Raw genomic sequence first — 19,045 nt, forward strand, 5'->3', positions numbered from 1 at the left:
GCCAAGCCGCACAGAGGACGAACTTTAACACAAAACCTCCCGTTCATACAATTTTAAAGGATTTATAAAAGGTTGTAACAATCAGCACAGTCATTAGGAAACATGCCATTCACATTCTGCATGACAACATGCCATACCTGAGCTGCCACAGGTTAGTAGTGGTTTGTTAGTGGATTTCGGGCACCCCGGTGAGTTTAGTGTATTGCTACAACAGCTGCTCTCATTGATGCCGTTATACGCACTTGGCGATGCCAGCGGGCTGCAGTACAGACTTTTCCATCTACTGGCTACAATGACAATTTAAAAGTAGTACCAGGTTAGCAGAAACAAGGATCAGATAGAGGAGATGCAAACACTATCATAGATTACAGATCTGTTCTATGGAAAGGCCCAGTGCTGAGAGAGATTGGAATAGGAACAATGCTTACCTTGGGCGGTATGACATTACTGCAAAGAAAGGAGGTGTGCACATATGGATCAGGAGTAACAAATGATGCATACAAAGGAGTAAGGTTTTATTATCAAACATCAAGAACATAAATACAGCAATATTATAGTTTGCGACAAAGGGCATGCCACATGTATATCTTTGGGCCCTGTTAGGAGAGTACCAAATGTTTTGTACGTCATAGCAGGACAATGGCTCAGAACCCTCAATGTTGTACTTCGCATTTGGTTACCAGTTTCCTACATCCACCAGGATACTGATGATCGAGTTATCAGATGCTCTGCACTAACTGCTAGGACAAATGGGTGCACAGCACGTGGCAGATGCTTCCCCTTTTTGTGGCTACTGCCATCTTCTGGCCACAGAAAGCAGCGCTGTAAGAGCCATGAAATGATTACAGATAATGGTGGGATTTTCTGGATGGGAGGGCACCTGAAGGACTACATGGATGTGGCCTATGATGTTCCATAATATAGGAAGAGGGTAAGTGTGATATATCTAAAAGAACTAAAATATAGCCTAAACATTTTTGAGACCTGCGCATTTGCTTTACCAACAGCATAAGCGTATATAGAACATAACAGACTAAAGTGGTATGGATCATTGGGTGGACAACAACTAGGTCGACATGCATTAGGTCAACATGGGTTAGGTCGATATGGTGTTTTTCACTTCTTGTCCCGAATGTCGACATGGACACTGAAACGTAGCACCATGTCCCCTCGCATGGCTCGTGCTTTGGGCACGGTGCCTCACTATGCTCGGCACACTATTTTATTCTCCCACCACCACGCCCTAGTGCAGAAAAGGCCAACCTGTGGCTCTCCAGATGTTGTGAAACTACAAATCCCAGCATGCCTTGCCACAGTTTTAACACTCCCTTATAGCAAACTGTGGCAAGGCATGATGGGATTTGTAGTTTCACAACATTTGGAGAGCCACAGGTTGGCCAGGCCTGCCCTAGTGGATGGTAGGGCATGAAATACCACCTATTGGCACATCAGCTCAAAAAAAAATCCCCATGTCGACCTTCTGTCTTGTTGACCTAATGACCGTATCCTGACTGAAGGGCAAACCCAAGGAGCGATTTTGTGCTCTATTAGAGTAAAGTAAGCACAGATTGCTCCGTGTGTGAGCCCCAGAGCGATGATGATGCACAGTCCCGCATGTTGCTATCGCCCGCTAGTTAAGTCAGTGCATGCAGTCAAAATCTAGTCAAATTGCTTAGCAAGAGACTTCAAATCCCTCTGTGTGTACAGTATGAGCAATAGCAATCCACATCATCCTGAACCACTAGCCTGACTTTTTTTTTTTGCTTACGTAAATTAGCTTAGCAAAATCGCTGCATGTGTATGGGCTCTCTATGGGCGATCTAGACACCGGGAAATCGCCTACCCTAAATAGCTTCGCAAAATCACAGCACACATCTCACTGCGTGTACGCCCCTTTAGGGCTATTTCACACACTCCGGTTTTGACCGGAAGACAAAAAGACGGACAAACTTTGTTTGGCCTTTTGCCTGACAGTTGTTCCTTTTACATGCATCGGCTCTGTGAGCCAGTGCTGTGTAAAATTGTGGGTGGGAATTACAGTGATGTCAGGTTGGGGGCGGGGGATAGCTAAAAGCGCACACCAAACGACCAGTGTGTGTGAAAGACCCCCCATCTCCCTCTGCACACATTGACCTGTTAGGATGGTACGGCTCCGGCCCTGCAGCCACCCTTTCCAGTGGTTATATCTGGCTGCTACTCCGTGGCCAGCTGTGACCGGCACGTGTGAAAGGATACATTAGCTGCCCATTGTGATTTAAATGTCCGGCACGGTTTTTGCCCCTCCAGCGTTTTGCTGAAAGGAGGAAACCGGAGTGTGTAAAATAACCCTCAGGCAGACTCAATCGTAGATTCAGCCAGTGCAAGCAGATTAGGTATCAATATTATCATTCAAAGACCGTCTATTTACATGGGAAATGTGTATGTGTTTTTAGAGCATCGGGTCTTCAGTGGAATTCTGATATGAGGAACCTAAAAAGTGTTAGGTTGTTCCATAGAGGAGATATTAAAGGGTGATATTATAACAAAGAGCGGGAGGTGGTTACATGAGAGCAGACATTAGATAATCACTTATGTAATGCCGAAGGTCCCAATCTGGCATTTTCTAACCTCAGACAGAGCACCAAGACATCTTATATCACAATACACGCTCAGCTTTGGAGACCTAATTCTTCACCCACAGCTTACTATGAACAGATGATCTATAGTCTGATAACCGTTATACTTTAGCTGCATTTAAAAGATATGGAACGGACTGTCGGGACATCTCCATGTTCTGCTCTAGTGTCCTGGGGCAGCCATAGAGGAATTCTCTGCAATAAGGCTGAGGAACGGCACATGTTACAAGGCATCACTTTACCAACCTTGATCAAGCTTGCCAATTAGGGTTCGACATGCAGCCTCCGTCTCCGGACTGTGATGGTCCAACACTTGCCGGCACCACTTTAAGGGAGAATCTGGTTTCATCTCCGCCATTGCCAGCTTATTTGGCGAGACATAAAGCCTTTGAATAAAAATAGATGGACTTATCATATGATCTCATTGCCAACGTAGACCCCAAGTTTGCCGACAAATTCCCGCTACATAAAAGAGGGCATCCCTGCTGGAATGCCAAATAAAGGAATGGCATTACTGGTAATTAGTAATATTTGTTCACAAATAAAGAGATCTAGAACCATCCACGGTGTAGAAGAACAAATCTGTAGTCATATATATGGGGCAATTCAGAGCGACTCGCAGCGAGCCAAATTCTGTCTCCTGGCCGATGGCGAGGGGTCTGTGCATGCGCAATCCCCCTGTGCCAACGCCATCGTGAGTTTCACATTCGCTGAGGCGCTCGTTAAGTGTGGGTAGGGAAGGGGGCACAGCATTTTATGGGCGTGCCCATAGAAATGCTGGGCATTCCCCTGGTAATGCAGGCGTGTCTATGCCTGCTTGGCAGCACCAGCCCCAAACTCTGAAGACGGCATTGAAATGAAAGTTAGTCCAGGCTGACTTTTCATTATGAATGAAAAAAAAAAAACATTCGATAAGCGACCAATGAATGATTTTTCCTTTGTGCAACCGCATGTGATTGGATGTGTAAGCATACACATCCACTCATACGCAAATGCAGAGATTAGGTCGGTGGAGGGGTGGGAGGTTCGCTCGGCTATGAATACATGCAGCCTAGTGGACAGGTCTGAATCAGACCCGTAATACAACTACACTTTCAAGTACTATTTTCATCTAGTGAAGCCTTTATTTTAGGCTTTAAGTTGTCACCATTTGATGGACTATCTTGACAATGTTCATTCTAACACCCTGCATCTTTCAAAACCCTTGCAGTTCTTCCTTGCCTGGGTTGTCGCTCTGTGCTGTGGTGATTCTAGCACAGTGTGTTATGTATTTCAGTACTGATATGCAGACCAGGTCTGTGCTAGAACCACCACAACAGAGAGACACCCCGGGCAGGAATTAGGAATCACGCAGGCTTTCAGAGAGGCAGGGTGATATTGACAGCTGAAGTCCTGACCAAAACGCATCAGTGGTTAGACAAACTCTATACCTGACTACGCAGTGGGATGGCATTCAATATTGTGTGGGAAAAAAAAAGGGAGTGAGGGAGGGGAAGAGGTCCCAATGGTCTTACAGTTTTAATTCAAATAGAAAGGTCTCCAAAAATAATAGAATATGCCCAACAGTTACATGCAAAGAGATCATACCACAGATTCAACATTCTAGTATACAAGAAAAAAACAAAATCTTTCAATAAATCTGCAGCTAAACAGCAGTTACCTCGGCGGTTACTCAGTACGCGCCGAGTGCAGCTCCATCGTAAAATCTAGGTCAAGAGAATGTTTATCCCTTTCATACTAGAGAACGCTGTTTAAATATTTCAAAGCAGCAAATTTGTTTCTGCATAACTGGAGACTTCAAAAGCAGTCGCAAAGTTTTAATATTTATGTAACAAGCAGCCGCAGGAAAAGACTGACACCATTAGGCAGAAAGGAACAGAGGAGCCCCTTTTCTGCGCCTGTCCATCGCCCACGCTTTATTTGCATAATATTTTGGTACGGAATTTATCAGCCCTATTAAAAGGGTCTGCTAAAAGTTAACCCAAACCAATGAACAGTCAGAACTGTAAAAAAAAAAAAAAAAAAAAAAACATTTTACGTCTTCTAAAAACAAATACTAGGATTCTTAAAAAACCATTGGTGGAATACAGCGTAAACATCAAACAAGCGAAGCTTTATCTGCCAGCACTCTACACCTAGTCTGACAACACAGAGAACTTACCAGCAGTCTTCCTCATCCTCGCTGCACGAGTCAAGTTCCAGCACTTCGACATCGTCCAGGGCCGTTTCATCCAAGATCGCCACTAAATCCCCGCTTGAACTGCGTTCAGACAGTTTGCGTAGTTCCCCATCTGGGTCTGTCATCCCACTGACGTCCATACTAAAGATCGAGCTGTCCTCTGAGTCGGTGTGACTTCCTCCTTTACTGACAGGCTTCGTATCAGAGCACATCATGTCATAGTGTACTTGGGAGTCCACCCTTAGTCGGGGGATGTTCTCTTTCTCCGAGTGCATTTCCTCTAGCTTAGTGTGGAGGTTGGGAATGATCTCCACGTCTCCTTTCTCAGGTTGGATGTTCATGCTATTCATGACTCCCGTACAGTTTAATGTAGACAGGCAATTGTCAATGCCAGAATCGCCGGTGGTCTGGGGGTTCTTCTTTATCCTTAACTGCTGGTTCTGAATTTCAAGTCTTCGGACCAATTCCTGCAGCTTGTGCACTTCGTTTAGGTCAGGACTACAATCAGGCTCAGTATTCGTGTTCATACTGCTGTCATTAGCCACTATCGTGCGATCATGCTGGATTCCAGGGGCGCTTCCAGGGACCACCATTGTCAAATGGTCACTACAAAAAAAAAAAAAAAAATTTACAGTAGAAATATTACAAAAATATAAAAAAATAATAATGATAATCTAAAAAACAAACTTTTTGCCGAATAATCAAAAAATTACTTTTTGTGGGAAGTGTGCTGCTATGATAATGTATGTGGTACCAGCGCTTGTAAATTTGCACGGTCCCTCTGGTTAAAGCTTCAGACTGAGGAGTTTGTACTGTATATGGGAGGGGAAGGCAGTGCGCACAGAAGCAGAGTGGAGGGGGCAGCCCCGTGGTCCTCTCTCTCTAGCGTGCACTTCAAGACCACACTTGGGAAGTGTGACTAATTTATTGACAGGCATCAGGTAGAGTGGAGGGGGCAGCCCTGGGGTCCTCTCTCCTCAGTGTGGTTGCAGCCATGCTAGGGAAGCCTGACTGAATTATGGCCAGACAGCAGGCAGAGTGGAGGGGCAGCTCTGGGGTCCTTAGCTCCATAGCCTACTCTTGCTCTGGGTTGCATGTTGCACTACTGCATAACCTTACCACTCACAAGCAGTTTCCAATACTCCTACTTTTCCAACCACTGGTAAAAACAATATATGTAGTGTGCAGCAATACAGAAGCGGCACAGAGGGTTGATCGCACTGGATCAGTGCTCACTACAGGAAGAGTAGGCGCATTACAGTACATGCAGCCTACGTTAGGGCTCCTTTGCATGGGGGATGAAAAGCTCAAGTTTAAAACACTAAGAGACTAAAGTCACATAAAAACACACCCACGTGCAGAAGTCTGGCGTTTTCATTTCCTAGCTGTAAAAATACTTAAAGGAAACAACAAAAAAACAAAAAAGCAAAAAAGCTTTATTCCCCGGCCCCCACAAATATATGAAATATCGCAGAACACAAAAGAAACCACCTGCTAATAGGAAGGGAAGATGGAATAAATTACTACATACACTACATAATGCTTTGCACAGGCGTGGGCCACCTGTGGCTGGGTAACATACACGTCCCCTACATTGTTCTACAGAATAATCTACAAAACCAAACATGGATAAGAATACTTATCCTTTCAGCTTATCTGAAGGTGTCTGAAGCATTATCACCATAAAAATACAGCAATGAGCTCAAAGTTAGTTAACCAAATACTGTAAAAAGACAGTAATAAAAAAAGTGATAGGTTCCCGGGTGCAGTAACACGTTAAATAGCCACCGAGTTAGTATTTGCTATTGTTTGCAGAAGGACAGGGTGTGCACGGAACCACCTCTGACAAGCACAGAAACAAACGCCTGTGCACAATATAAACAACCATTAAGCACACATGGAAAAGCAACATTAAACAGAAAAGCTCCCCACAGAGCCACAATTACCACAGACTTCCTCCAGACCTCAGGGGCTTCTGCAACGGGAATTACAGCGTCAGACGAACGTTTCCTTTTACAGATCGCACAAAATATAATAAAGCAGTAGGCTGAAGTCCTTGATCTGCTCCACATTATATGTACACAGGTACAATATCAATTATCCAGCACCTTTTATGACCACTACAGTCATACATACTGGATATGACTATTTGGTCATAAACTTATATTAAAAATTGCAGTTTATTGTGAAATCAGTCCAATCTCTTATATATAAATATATTCTAATTTCCATAAAAATTGTCTCAATTCAGAGACAATAACACTGCTACCCCCGCTCTTTCTTTTTGACCCTTCCGCAACAGACAGGCTGATCGAGGCCTGCGTTTTTTTTCTGACACACCCAGAAAATGTCCCTTAACCACCCCCAAATGCCAGCTTTCTGTCAGTCAAATTGCAAGGGGATTGTGATTAGATCTATATGCTATTTCGGTAGCTGTTCGACGCATGTGCGCTACGATCTGCATTCATGCCCAGTCATTTGATAATTGAGCGGATTTAACTCAGGTCCTTACACCATTAAAACCTGCACATGCTACTCTGTGGCAGAGGATTTCTCCAACATTTTCACATGCATTTCTAGCCACATACCAGTCACTGGCCTGGGACACCTATTTTATTTATTTATTTATTTATTTATTAACAGTTTCTTATATAGCGCATACAGATTCCGCAGCGCTTTACAGAGTATAGTTGCTCATTCACATCAGTCCCTGCCCCAGTGGAGCTTACAATCTATATTCCCTACCACATGTACACACACACGCAGACATTCTAGGGTTAATTTTTGTTGGGAGCCAATTAGCCTACCAGTATATTTTTGGATTGTGGGAGGAAACCGGAGTACCCGGAGTAAACCCACGCAAACACGGGGAGAATATACAAACTCTGCACAGTTAGAGCCATGGTGGGTATTGAACCCATGACCTCAGCGCTGTGAGGCAGTAATGCTAACCATTACACCATCCGTGCTGCCCAAGCACTTTCCCACATTTTTATTTATTATGTCTCGATCACAACAGTGCCTTAGTGTATACTTTGTGTAATGCTAATTTTTAGAAAATTTGTGCAATAAGTTGCTGAATTATGTAAATATCGGTAATGCATGCGACTCTAAATAATACTCAGAGTATAGGAGGCTGACTAAAGGTGCATACCCACGGTACGATTTATGATCCGTATGATATTGTATACGATTTCCCAGGAAAGCCCCAGTGGTCAAAAGCATAAGATTTGTGCTTAAAATAACGTACAAATGTGCATAAGATATCTTATACGATATGACAACACAGCTGTACTACACTATACTATCTTATGCTTTCTAGCCAGATTGAGTTGCATGCTCACCCGAGCAGCTCCCTCCCAGACGACCGGCGGGAGCGCGCATCGTACGTCGGATAGTGCGTACACACGGTAAGATATAGTGCACTATCTAGCATGCTATTCGAAACTAGCTAGATAGTGTGCTAGATTTTGCACTATATCTTACCGTGGGTACGCACCTTAAGCCTTGGCTGGCTATAGAAATCTGGCTTTAGAAATTTTGTCAGAATTCAAAGTAGGAAGATTCTAAGTAGGAATATACAACCGCATACTGTCGCCTAGACTTAGCCTGGACTTAAACTGGACAGAAACTGAAGGAAACTACAATCAACATAAGTGCAACTCTTAACTGCTAAAACTTTGAATATTACTCTTTCTGCTTGCATATGCACTGTCTGTTTTGAAAATGCACAGCTGTACCTCTAATGACCTCACCTCTCCTGCTCTTCCATTGATAATAGGTGTCCCCCAACATTTTATTCTTGGCCCTCTTCTTCTCTGTCTCTACATGTCCTCTCTGGGTGAGCTTATTTGCTCACTTAACTTCCACTATCACATCTATGCTGATAACACTGAAATCTACCAATCCTTTCCTGATCTTTCTCCCTATATCCTCACTCATATCTCCAACTGTCTCTCTGCTGTCTACTCCTGGATGGCCCAGCGCTTTTTTAGACTTAAAATATTAAAGACTAAGCTGACCTCTTCCCACCCTCCTGCATAAAACCTGACAATCTCTCAACCTAACCTGTTTAAGCTCATTTCTTCGCCTTCTGTGTCACCCCAGTCTGTCTAACCCTCCCCTTTTAGAATGTAAGCTCTCACGAGCAGGGCCCTCTCTCCTTATGTGCCTTTCTTAGAATATATAAACCTCTGCCACCCTGATAATTGCTTCAGTGCCTGTCCCCTGGTGCAACTATCCATATTAACCATGTACTTGTCCTAAACTGTCTTGTACTGTAATTTGTTATGTGTTTTTGATTATAACTATGCTCTGTAAAGCGCTGCGGAATCTGTGTGCGCTATATAAGAAACTGTTATCAAATAAATAAATACTCGAGTGAAGGGGATTTATTGTGGGTGCCGGACGGGGTCCCGACAGTCGTGATCCCGACAGGCATTCACCCAACGTCAGGATCCCGACTGTTAAAACACAGACAGCCGGGTTCCCGATGGCCGTCGGCTATTTTCCCTCGTGGGGGTCCACGACCCCCATAGAGGGAGAATAGAATAGGTGGCTCGCGTAGCGAGCCACCGTGCCCGCAGCATGGCGACCGCAGTGAGCCCGCAAGGGGCTTTGTTGCGCCCGCCATGCTGTCTGGGTCCCGAAGTTGGGATAATGATTGTCGGACCCCTATACCACACCCTTCATTGTGACATCGGAATGAATCCCTGCCAGCGGGAATTGCCAGTACACACTGGCACGATGTTAATGAAGGAGGGGACGATCATTGTTCCATTTTTCATTAACATGCATTAGGTCACTAGCTTGTCAGGTTGGATGTGCAGCACTTCCAACCTGAAGGTGCATGTGACCGCAGGAGGGCGCATATTACTGGTACACAATGAGCGATGTAGGTGATATGCTGGTCCAATCCACCTGACCAGACAGGCATATAGTTTACAGTGTAACCATTCTAGAGACAAATGTAGGCTTGCAGGATGTGGAAAGCAAACAACAACAAAAAAAACACACACACACAAAAAAAAAAAAATTTACAGCTTCATCTCTGTACTTTGCAAATCTTGCAGGCTACATTTGGCCAAAAGAGCCAAGAATAGATTTTTTTTTAAAATCGGTGGTACTTGTGTAGTTTCATGGCGCCGTGCTACTTCCGGGTTCTACGCTTGCCACAAACTATGTTAAAAAAAGTAACTTAACTCCATGCCAACATGGATAGTTCATACCTCCACTATCCATGTTGGCATGGAGTTGATTTTAAATAGCGTGGCGAGCATAGCGAGCCACGGAGCCCGCAGCGTGGGCGAGCGAAGCGAGCCCCGCAGGGGGACTCAGACGCACGGCGCCATACTGGCGCCGTGAAACTACACAAGTACCAAATCGGCAACTGCATTAAAGGCAAAGTTTGGTGGATGAGAATATATTCTCCATACATTGGGTTTTGCACCTAACCGCTTTAATACCCACCAAAAAAATTAATTGCTAGAAGTTCTAGCGATTGATAAACCAGGTCCTACAGTAGGTTATATGATGGGAAAAGGGCTATTTTTAGAACCTAGGAACGCATGCTACCCTCCACCCACCCCAATTACCGCAAGCCTTCACTAGTTTATTACTGCTTTATTCTTACAATTGGTTTCTTATACATTGAAAAACCTGATAACATGTTTTTACAAATAGGAGCCTTGCATGATTAGATGGATGGTAATGTTGGCCATTTTGAAGGCTAGAGGGACACTCAGATGGCCGGTTACTTTTTTAAAGACTGTCCTAGAACAGGGATCATGTTCTTGGAAAGGTCCCCAGAAGATCTGAGAGGGAGGCAGGGCCCAATCAGCCATTTACAGTAGAGGTGCATAGCTTCCTGCATCTCTTAACGTCGGTGACACTGCAGCGCTGTCCGTGTTATAGAGATGGGACAATGGGAGGAGCCGACAAGCACAGTTCGTGTAACATAAGGTTAGTTACTTTTCCACATAGGTTTCCAGAGAAAAGGGTTGAGGAGTGCAGTGGGGAATGGGGGCTGTTTGGAGGGGACACATGAGATGGGCAGTGTGTGTATTGCTAATTTTTTATAACAGTAGTTTGATACTTGTACCATTATACAACTCATTTATAAAGCATTTACAGCAGACAAAATTGCTTCTCTCTATAGTCTCCCTGCATACTTAGCATCTCATTTATTGTACCCATAATACCAATAAGCAATATAATATTGTGTGCTATCCAGCTGGATTACGTGTTCATGTATTAGGATATTCACAAAAAAAAAAAAAAAAAAACCTAACCTTAAGGGGAATCTCAAACTTTCTAATGACTTGTATGTCCACAGAGCTGTAATCTCCTTCATAAGCCACTCAACAATTATTGTCCTTGTCTGTTTCACTCTTCATGTAACAGAAAATGGTAATACATGTTGCAGATTAGACAAGGGCTCCACCAGGCCTATTACATATATAAGTGCCTCAATCAATATGAAACTACGCATTTCTGGTTTTATACTTTGCATTTTTTTATACATTAAAAAATAAAAGTTAAAGATGCACTTCGCAAATGCTTTCAGCTTACCACTTGGTATAACATGGAAGTGTTAGCCGCAGGTGCCCCCTTTCGACTGTTTGTCATGCCTGACCAACTGCCTCAATTTGTTTAATCTAATTCTTCTATAATTTATGAATGTTCCTCTGTTTTGTTTTTATTGGGTAAAACCTGCAGTGCATGTGTGTTAGGTGTACTCATGAGGTATGTTTATGGTACTATATTGCGCAAAGATAATGTTACGCTACCAAAGCATCATTTATATGATAACTGCATCAAGGACAACAAATTATTGTATGTGTTACAAGTTATGTCTCAGACGTGTATTGTTGTATTTTGTTGTATTATCTGTCAATAAATATCTTAAAAAAAAAAAAAAAATGTTATATTTTATGATTATTTCTCTTTCTTTGGTGCACCACACCGTGACAAACTTTTCTACAAATGTTTCACACTTTCTCATATAAAAAAAAATCAGTTTTAATATATTTTGGTGATATTACTTCCAACTTTGCTTGGAAAATCTGCAAGCCAGGTGATGCATAACTTGAACAGTAAATGCTCTTATGTTAAATCTGTCATAGGGGCCTATTTTTCAATAGGTGAGGTACCATGTGAATAATTAGTACTATAGGGTGGCACAGTGTGAATAAGGAGCACAGTGGGGAGGTACAAAGTGAATACAGAACACAATGGGGAGGAGGAATTATTTAAATAATTATCAGTACTGGGTGGTGTAATGCGAATAGGGAGCAGTATAGTGTGGCGTGGTGTAACTAAGGAGCGCAAAGGTTAATGCTCAATGTGAATATGGAGCACAAAGGGGAGGCACAATGTGAATACAGAACACTTCTGAGTGATGTAACAAGATAAGGGGCACTATCCTGTATTGTGAATAAGATTGCACTACTGTGTAGTGTAATATTACCACTAAGAACACTCCCCTTTTTTGGGATGCGCATCTTCAGCACACACACTCTTCCTTTTTTTAAATATGGTGATGAGGGTGCCACTGCTGCTACCAACATAAGGATTAAGATGGGTGGTCCTAGCAGTGGTCTGGATGCATTGTGCCTATGGGGTGAAACCTGGAGGTCCTAGCAGTGCCCTGGATGCACTGTCCCTATTGGGTAGAGGTCCTAGCAGTTCCCTGGATGCATTGTCCCTATTGGGTGGAGGTCCTAGCAGTGCCCTGGATGCATTGTGCCTATGGGTTGGAGGTCCTAGCAGTGCCCTGGATGCATTGTCCCAATGGGGTGGAGGTCCTAGCAGTGCACTGGATGCATTGTCCCTATGGGGTGGAGGTCCTAGCAGTGCCCTGGATGCATTGTGCCTATGGAGTGGAGGTCCTAGCAGTGGTCTGAATGCATTGTCCATATAGGATGGAGGTCCTAGCAGTGGTCTGGATGCATTGTCCCTATAGGATGGAGGTCCTAGCAGTGGTCTGGATGCATTGTCCCTATAGGATGGAGGTTCTAGCAGTGATTTGGATGCATTGTCCCTATAGAATGGAGGTCCTAGCAGTGCCCTGGATGCATTGTCCCTATAGGATGGAGGTCCTAGCAGTGGTCTGAATGCATTGTCCCTATAGGATGGAGGTCCTAGCAGTGGTCTGAATGCATTGTCCCTATAGGATGGAGGTCCTAGCAGTGGTCTGGATGCATTGTCCCTATAGGATGGAGGTCCTAGCAGTGATCTGGATGCATTGTCCCTATAGGATGGAGGTCCTAGCAGTGCCCTGGATGCATTGTCCCTATAGGATGGAGGTCCTAGCAGTGCCCTGGATGCATTGTCCCTGTAGGATGGAGGTCCTAGCAGTGCCCTGGATGCATTGTCCCTGTAGGATGGAGGTCCGAGCAGTGGTCTGGATGCATTGTCCCTATAGGATGGAGGTCCTAGCAGTGGTCTGGATGCATTGTCCCTATAGGATGGAGGTCCGAGCGGTATAGGGCACATAGCTGGCTAGGTTAGGGCGCTACACACAGTGAATGAGGCGGAAAGGGCCCTGACACCTAGAAAGACTAGCGCCGCCGCGCACGGAGACAAAAGCTAGCTGCCGGAGATACCATATCACACCCTGGGGCGCCATATAGCGGCTCATTCCCTCCCGATATCCTACCTCGGTGCGTCCTGTCCATGCCGTTCCTGCTGCCTCTTTCTCCTGTCCCCAGGCCCGCCGCCGCCCGACTCTCCCTTCCTCTTCCCCGACCCCGGGCACCTGTCACCGGGCGCGCTCCTTACCTCGCTATCACCAGCAGCACAGCTGCAGCATCCCGCGGGAGCGCGCACTCATCATCTCTGCGCGGCACCGACAGCAACGCCGAGCGCGGCACCGACAGCAGCCCTGAGCCCCGCCCCGGACAGGAGGGAGGGCGTGCCTGGAGTTCTGAGTCACAACGAGTATAGGGGCGGGGCTCGAATGCAGAGTAAACAGAAATGGGCGGGGCGCGCTCAGCTAGCGGCCGGGACCAAACGTGAACGAGCGTTACATCACAAATAGTGGAAGGGGCGGGGAGTATGCAGAATGATTGTTATTAATGATGCCATCGGTGTGGTCGACATCGATGGTTAAGATCACAAATGATATTGCAACTTAAGTGTACCTCCATCCCAACATGAACCTCTCCAGGAGGGACAGAGAGAATGCTCTGTTCCTGGACTTCCCTCTTAATGGGCGAGATGTATTAAGCTGAAAATGCGGTAAAACCCCCGTTTTACCCCATTTTCCTATGTATTAGGGGGGCAGATGTATTAAGCCTTAACAAGAGGTAAATTCAAGGGTGATAAGGATAGATAAACGTCCAGCCAATCAGCTCCTTACTTAGTTCAAACACAGCCTGTAACATGACAGTTGGCAGGTGATTGGCTGGATGTTTATCTCTCCTTATCACACTTGCATTTATCTCTTGTTACCAGGGCCATCTTAACAGCAGTGTGGGCCCCTGGGCAAAGCAATGCACTGGGGCCCTTACCCATTCTCCCCTCCTAGGGGTCGGGGGTGCTATCAGCAGCAGCTTTGATGTCCCACGGGTGGCAGGGGGTGCTCTATCTTCCGCTCAACATGTAGGACCTGGAGCAGTAACTTCTGCTAATTACCCCTTTACTGCACAGGTGGTGGGAGGGAAAACACTAACGAGTGGAAGGGGGCACTGAGCTGAATGAAGGGTCCCTTGTAAATGACTTCCAGGGAGGTAGGGGGTGTTTTATACGCAGGGGAGGGTTGGATAATGGAGTGGGCTTAATATTCGTCATTTTACAGTGGAAGGGCAGCTTGTTTGACTGCAGATATCGCCATTATATGGAAATAGATTTCTTAGCCTTCAATAGTATAAAAACCTAGAGTCCCAACTTTCAGGAGGTGCTGGGGACTTGGGGATCAGAGATCAGGAGCCAGAGTAATCCATTGACAAGAATATAAAACTGTACACCAGACGTTTGGAGCTGGAGCAGGGACCGGCTGCTGGAAGGCTGATATCTCTGGTTCTGGGCATGATAGAGACAAGCCGCTAGTGTCGACAGGGGAGAGTCCCAGCTTTTGGAACATACTCTGAGAAAAACTCTGTCAGAGAGAACCTGAGAAATATGACTGGGAATTGCAATTAACAGGTCAGATGTGGACTGCTGCTTTGAAGTTGGATATCTCCAGTTCTCCAGGGCCGATTTTCAAAATTCTGGTATCCCTGGAAAAAGGGGACCCTCAGCTATCAGAATAGGGCCCTTATACACCTGGGGCCCCTGGGCAAGTGCCCATTAAGCCCATACGAAAAGACGGCCCTGCTTGTTACATACCCTCCAAAATTTTGTCCATGGAAATCGGTACAGCATGGTCACGTATAGAGGGGCGTGGCCACATGTAGAGGAGGTGTGGCAACATTTCATATTTCTGTGGCCACGCCCCCACATGAGGACGAACGAACATTAATTTTATTACGGTACCCCCTTGAGCTGCTCTGTCGCCCGAGTCCCGCGGCGCCAGTCAGCCCAGATCAAAGGGTGCCCAGGAAGTGTGCGGGAAGGGTGCGCAGGCAGCATTCTGACATCATGCGACGTTTGAACGCTGGATGCCGGGACGCCGCGCAAGGCACCACTGGGAATGGGAGCAGCTGCACCAGGAGACAATTACCCCCCACTGGGCCCGATCCGTTCCGTCCATGATTGATTGCAGCCCAGAGTCATCGCCTGCTGCCACCGCCGGAGGAAATCGTTACATCGGTACATTTGGATTTTAGCTGGTACAGTCCGTTAAAAAACGGTACTGTACCGGCTAAACCGGTACAGTTGGAGGGTATGTTGTTAAGGCTTAATACATCTGCCCCAATATCCGGCCGCACCGATACCGCATAGTAGGGTATCGCCACCTTTGGGTGGCGATACGCTATAGAAGCCTATGGGCCCGCCGCCTTCGCCACAACCCCGATGCCTCGCCGACCCCCTGCTCCCCCTCCCTCCAGTTTACCTTCTTGCAGGTCCTCCTGGACCCCGGAAGGTAAGCCCTTCCTCCCCCTAGCAAGGCAGCCGGACATCCTTCCGGCTGCAGGGGGGAGGAGGAGTACAGGTATTGCGGGGGGGCTCCGTCACCGCACCGCGATGCCAGCCGCATATGTTAGTACATATGCGCTTGCATCGTGGCGAAGGGCGGCGATGTATATTAATTCATACTGACCAATGGGTATCAAAATCAGCTTTATTAGCTAGGTATACTTACTTACGTATACTAGGAATTTGGTTTGGATTGCTGTGCAACAGCCAGGGTGGGAACACGTAAAAAACAGTCACAGTACAGATGAATATAACACGTACAGATATGCACTAGATGTATTCTGATGAGGGACAAGGGAACATATAGTTACTGAGCTGTACAGCACCCAGGCAGCCACTCAGCGGTGCCACTTGGTGATTGCAACAGCTAGATAGGTAGACAGCAAAACAGTACAAATATGGGACACAACAGGGGTGACACCAGGCCCAGATTTCCCACTAGGCCCATGAGGCACGGGCCTAGGGGCGGCACATTTTATGGGCAGCAGTGGGCAACATTGGGTGGCCGAGCCGGCAGTGCAGCGGCATAGCTGAGTGGAGCGGGTATCGGCGAATGACGTCATGATCGGCGGCGCCGCCGCCGCTTGTCACTCACCACTGCACGCTCGGAGATGGCATGCTGCAGCTGCACATGTGTGATTGTTGTGCTGTGGCTATTATTAATGCCGTAAGCTTGAAAAAATCAAAAAGGACAGCTCTCTCGATGGTTTATGTATTTATTAACAGTTTCTTATGTAGCACACACATATTCCACAGCGCTTTACAGAGTATAGTTGAAGAGTTGAAGCCAATTGACCTACCAGTATATTTTTGGATTGTGGGAGGAAACCGGAGTACCCGGAGGAAACCCACACAAACACGGGGAGGATATACAAACTCTGCACAGTTAGGGCCATGATGGGTATCAAACCCATGACCTCAGCGCTGTGAGCATGACCTCATGCTAACCATTACATCGTCCATGATGCCCTATGCGTGGGTTTATGACCCGGGAGTCCTTCTGCGCATGCATCTGATGACATCCATGCCCCAAGGGATACTGGGAGAAATCGGATTAGTGCACACTGCAAAAAGAAGCCCAAAGCTTCCGTTAGTGAAAGTCACGTACAGATGTTGCCTAGCATGTCCCAGCCCTGGAATGTATTGAATTCTATATTTTTGTGCATATGAGAAATGCGGCCAAACCTCAGAAAACTGCATTCTCGGAGGTCTTACTGCATTTTTACCGCTCACAGTGAGAATACTCAACTGATACAGGAAAACGTAAATGACAGATTGAATGAAAAGATTAATAGAGTATCATAAGCCCCAAATAATGTGCAAACAAAATATAATTTGTAATTGATCTGGGGGTTGAGATTTTAGAAATGCGACTGAATCTATGGACTTCAGTTCCCTGCACAGTTCCAGAGACCACCACTCTAGAATCCTTCACAAACAGATTCAAGACTTTCCTGTTTACTGAAGCATTTATGTAATTCCGGGTAAGTATAGTTTATGAAAAGCTTTTCTGTACTTCATAGTTCCTGTATTGTATTACATTCATTCTATCTGTTAAGCACCTTGAGTCCTATTTGAGAAAGAGAGCTATATAAATAAATTATTATTATTATGTTTATGATGTCAAGAACCATTGGTGTTGGCAATGATTGTCTCTCTAGATGTATGAGAGACCAGAAACATTGCTATGTGCTATATCAAACTATTAATTTAAGCTCCAATCTGCAGTGTTTTTAAAGTATCTTAGGTACTCTTTACCTAGCACGGCGCCCATCGCGTCGGTCGCGTCGTATGCGGGCTAAAGATGCCCGGACGCGACCGACGCGATGTCCACGATTTCCCATTGAAACCCATGTTAAACATGGAAATCGCGTCGGTCGCGTCGCGGCCGGCCATAAATGTACCCGCGATGCCCGCGACGCGATGCTCCCGATTTGCCATAGGAATCAATGTTAAAAAGCCAGATGGACACGATTTTACTGTTAAATGCCTCAATGGACCCGATGTGGCCATAGGAAACAATGTTAAATGGGCCTTAGAGCCCAAATAGTTACCCTGAACTCTGAAATGGCCCCCCCAATTGTTTACGCCACCCCACGATCAACGTCAACCCGAAGCGTGGCGAGCGCAGCGAGCCCGCGAGGGGCGGCGGTACGCGTCCTCCGACCTTTTCATACCCCCACTATCCACGTCGGCGTGGAGTTGAGAATAGAATAGTGGGTACTTGTGAGTTATCCGGACGCCCGATTTCTAAATCGGGTCGGATCGGGACATCGCATCGCATCGCATGCGACCATCGGATGCGATGCGATGCGATGCGATGACCCGATTTTTCCATAGGAATCAATGTTAAAATGGACTGAGTCCATTTTAACATGGAATTCAATGGGAAAAAGGGGTCCTTTTCATACCCCTACTATCCAAGTGGGCATGGAGTTGGATATAAACCTGTGGCGAGCGTAGCGAGCCACCGAGCCCGAAGCGTGGCGAGCGTAGCGAGCCCCGCGAGGGGACACGGAATACCGTCCCCTCGCGGGGCTCGCTTCGCTCGCCACGCTTCGGGCTCGCCACAGGTTTATATCCAACTCCATGCCCACTTGGATAGTAGGGGTATGAAAAGGACCCCTTTTTCCAATTGAATTCCATGTTAAAATGGACTCAGTCCATTTTAACATTGATTCCTATGGAAAAATCAGGTCATCGCATCCGATGGTCGCATGCGATGCGATGCGATGCGATGCGATATCGCATCTGATTGTATGCCTTAACTTAAGGCATACAATCAAAAAATCGGGCGTCCAGATAACTCACAAGTACCGAATAGTGTGGCGAGCGCAGCGAGCCACCGAGCCCGAAGCGTGGCGAGCGCAGCGAGCCCCGCGAGGGGACGCGGATACCTTCACAGCTATACGCGTCCCCTCGCGGGCTTCACAGGTGTCCATGGCGACGCGGAAACCTGTGAAGCCCGCGAAGGGACGCATTTACCTGTGAAGGTATCCGCGTCCCCTCGCGGGGCTCGCTGCGCTCGCCACGCTTCGGGCTCGGTGGCTCGCTGCGCTCGCCACACTATTCTATTCTCAACTCCACGCCGACGTGGATAGTGGGGGTATGAAAAGGTCGGAGGACGCGTACCACCGCCCCTCGCGGGCTCGCTGCGCTCGCCACGCTTCGG

At 46.4% G+C, this 19,045-nt stretch overlaps 1 protein-coding gene across 3 annotated transcripts in view; it reads right to left on the minus strand.

The window, feature by feature from the left end:
- Window positions 1-13,702, minus strand: part of LOC146035883 (SLAIN motif-containing protein-like) — a 28,006-nt gene extending 14,304 nt beyond the window's left edge. The window contains exons 1-4 of one of the 3 annotated variants that reach the window (XM_083159576.1): window positions 13,576-13,702; window positions 4,777-5,400; window positions 2,862-3,001; window positions 138-287 (exon numbers count right to left, since the gene is read on the minus strand). In XM_083159576.1, the coding sequence (XP_083015702.1) occupies window positions 138-287; window positions 2,862-3,001; window positions 4,777-5,387 (901 nt within the window). In that variant the 5' untranslated portion in view covers window positions 5,388-5,400; window positions 13,576-13,702. Of the gene's footprint in view, window positions 1-137; window positions 288-2,861; window positions 3,002-4,776; window positions 5,401-13,453 lie in introns of all 3 variants that reach the window. The other 2 variants (XM_083159575.1, XM_083159577.1) reach the window with 2 other exon arrangements.
- Between the last annotated feature and the right edge of the window lie 5,343 nt (window positions 13,703-19,045).

Source organism: Crinia signifera, chromosome 9 (genome assembly GCF_055691185.1).
Source record: "Crinia signifera chromosome 9, ASM5569118v1, whole genome shotgun sequence".
NCBI classification, from domain to species: domain Eukaryota; kingdom Metazoa; phylum Chordata; class Amphibia; order Anura; family Myobatrachidae; genus Crinia; species Crinia signifera.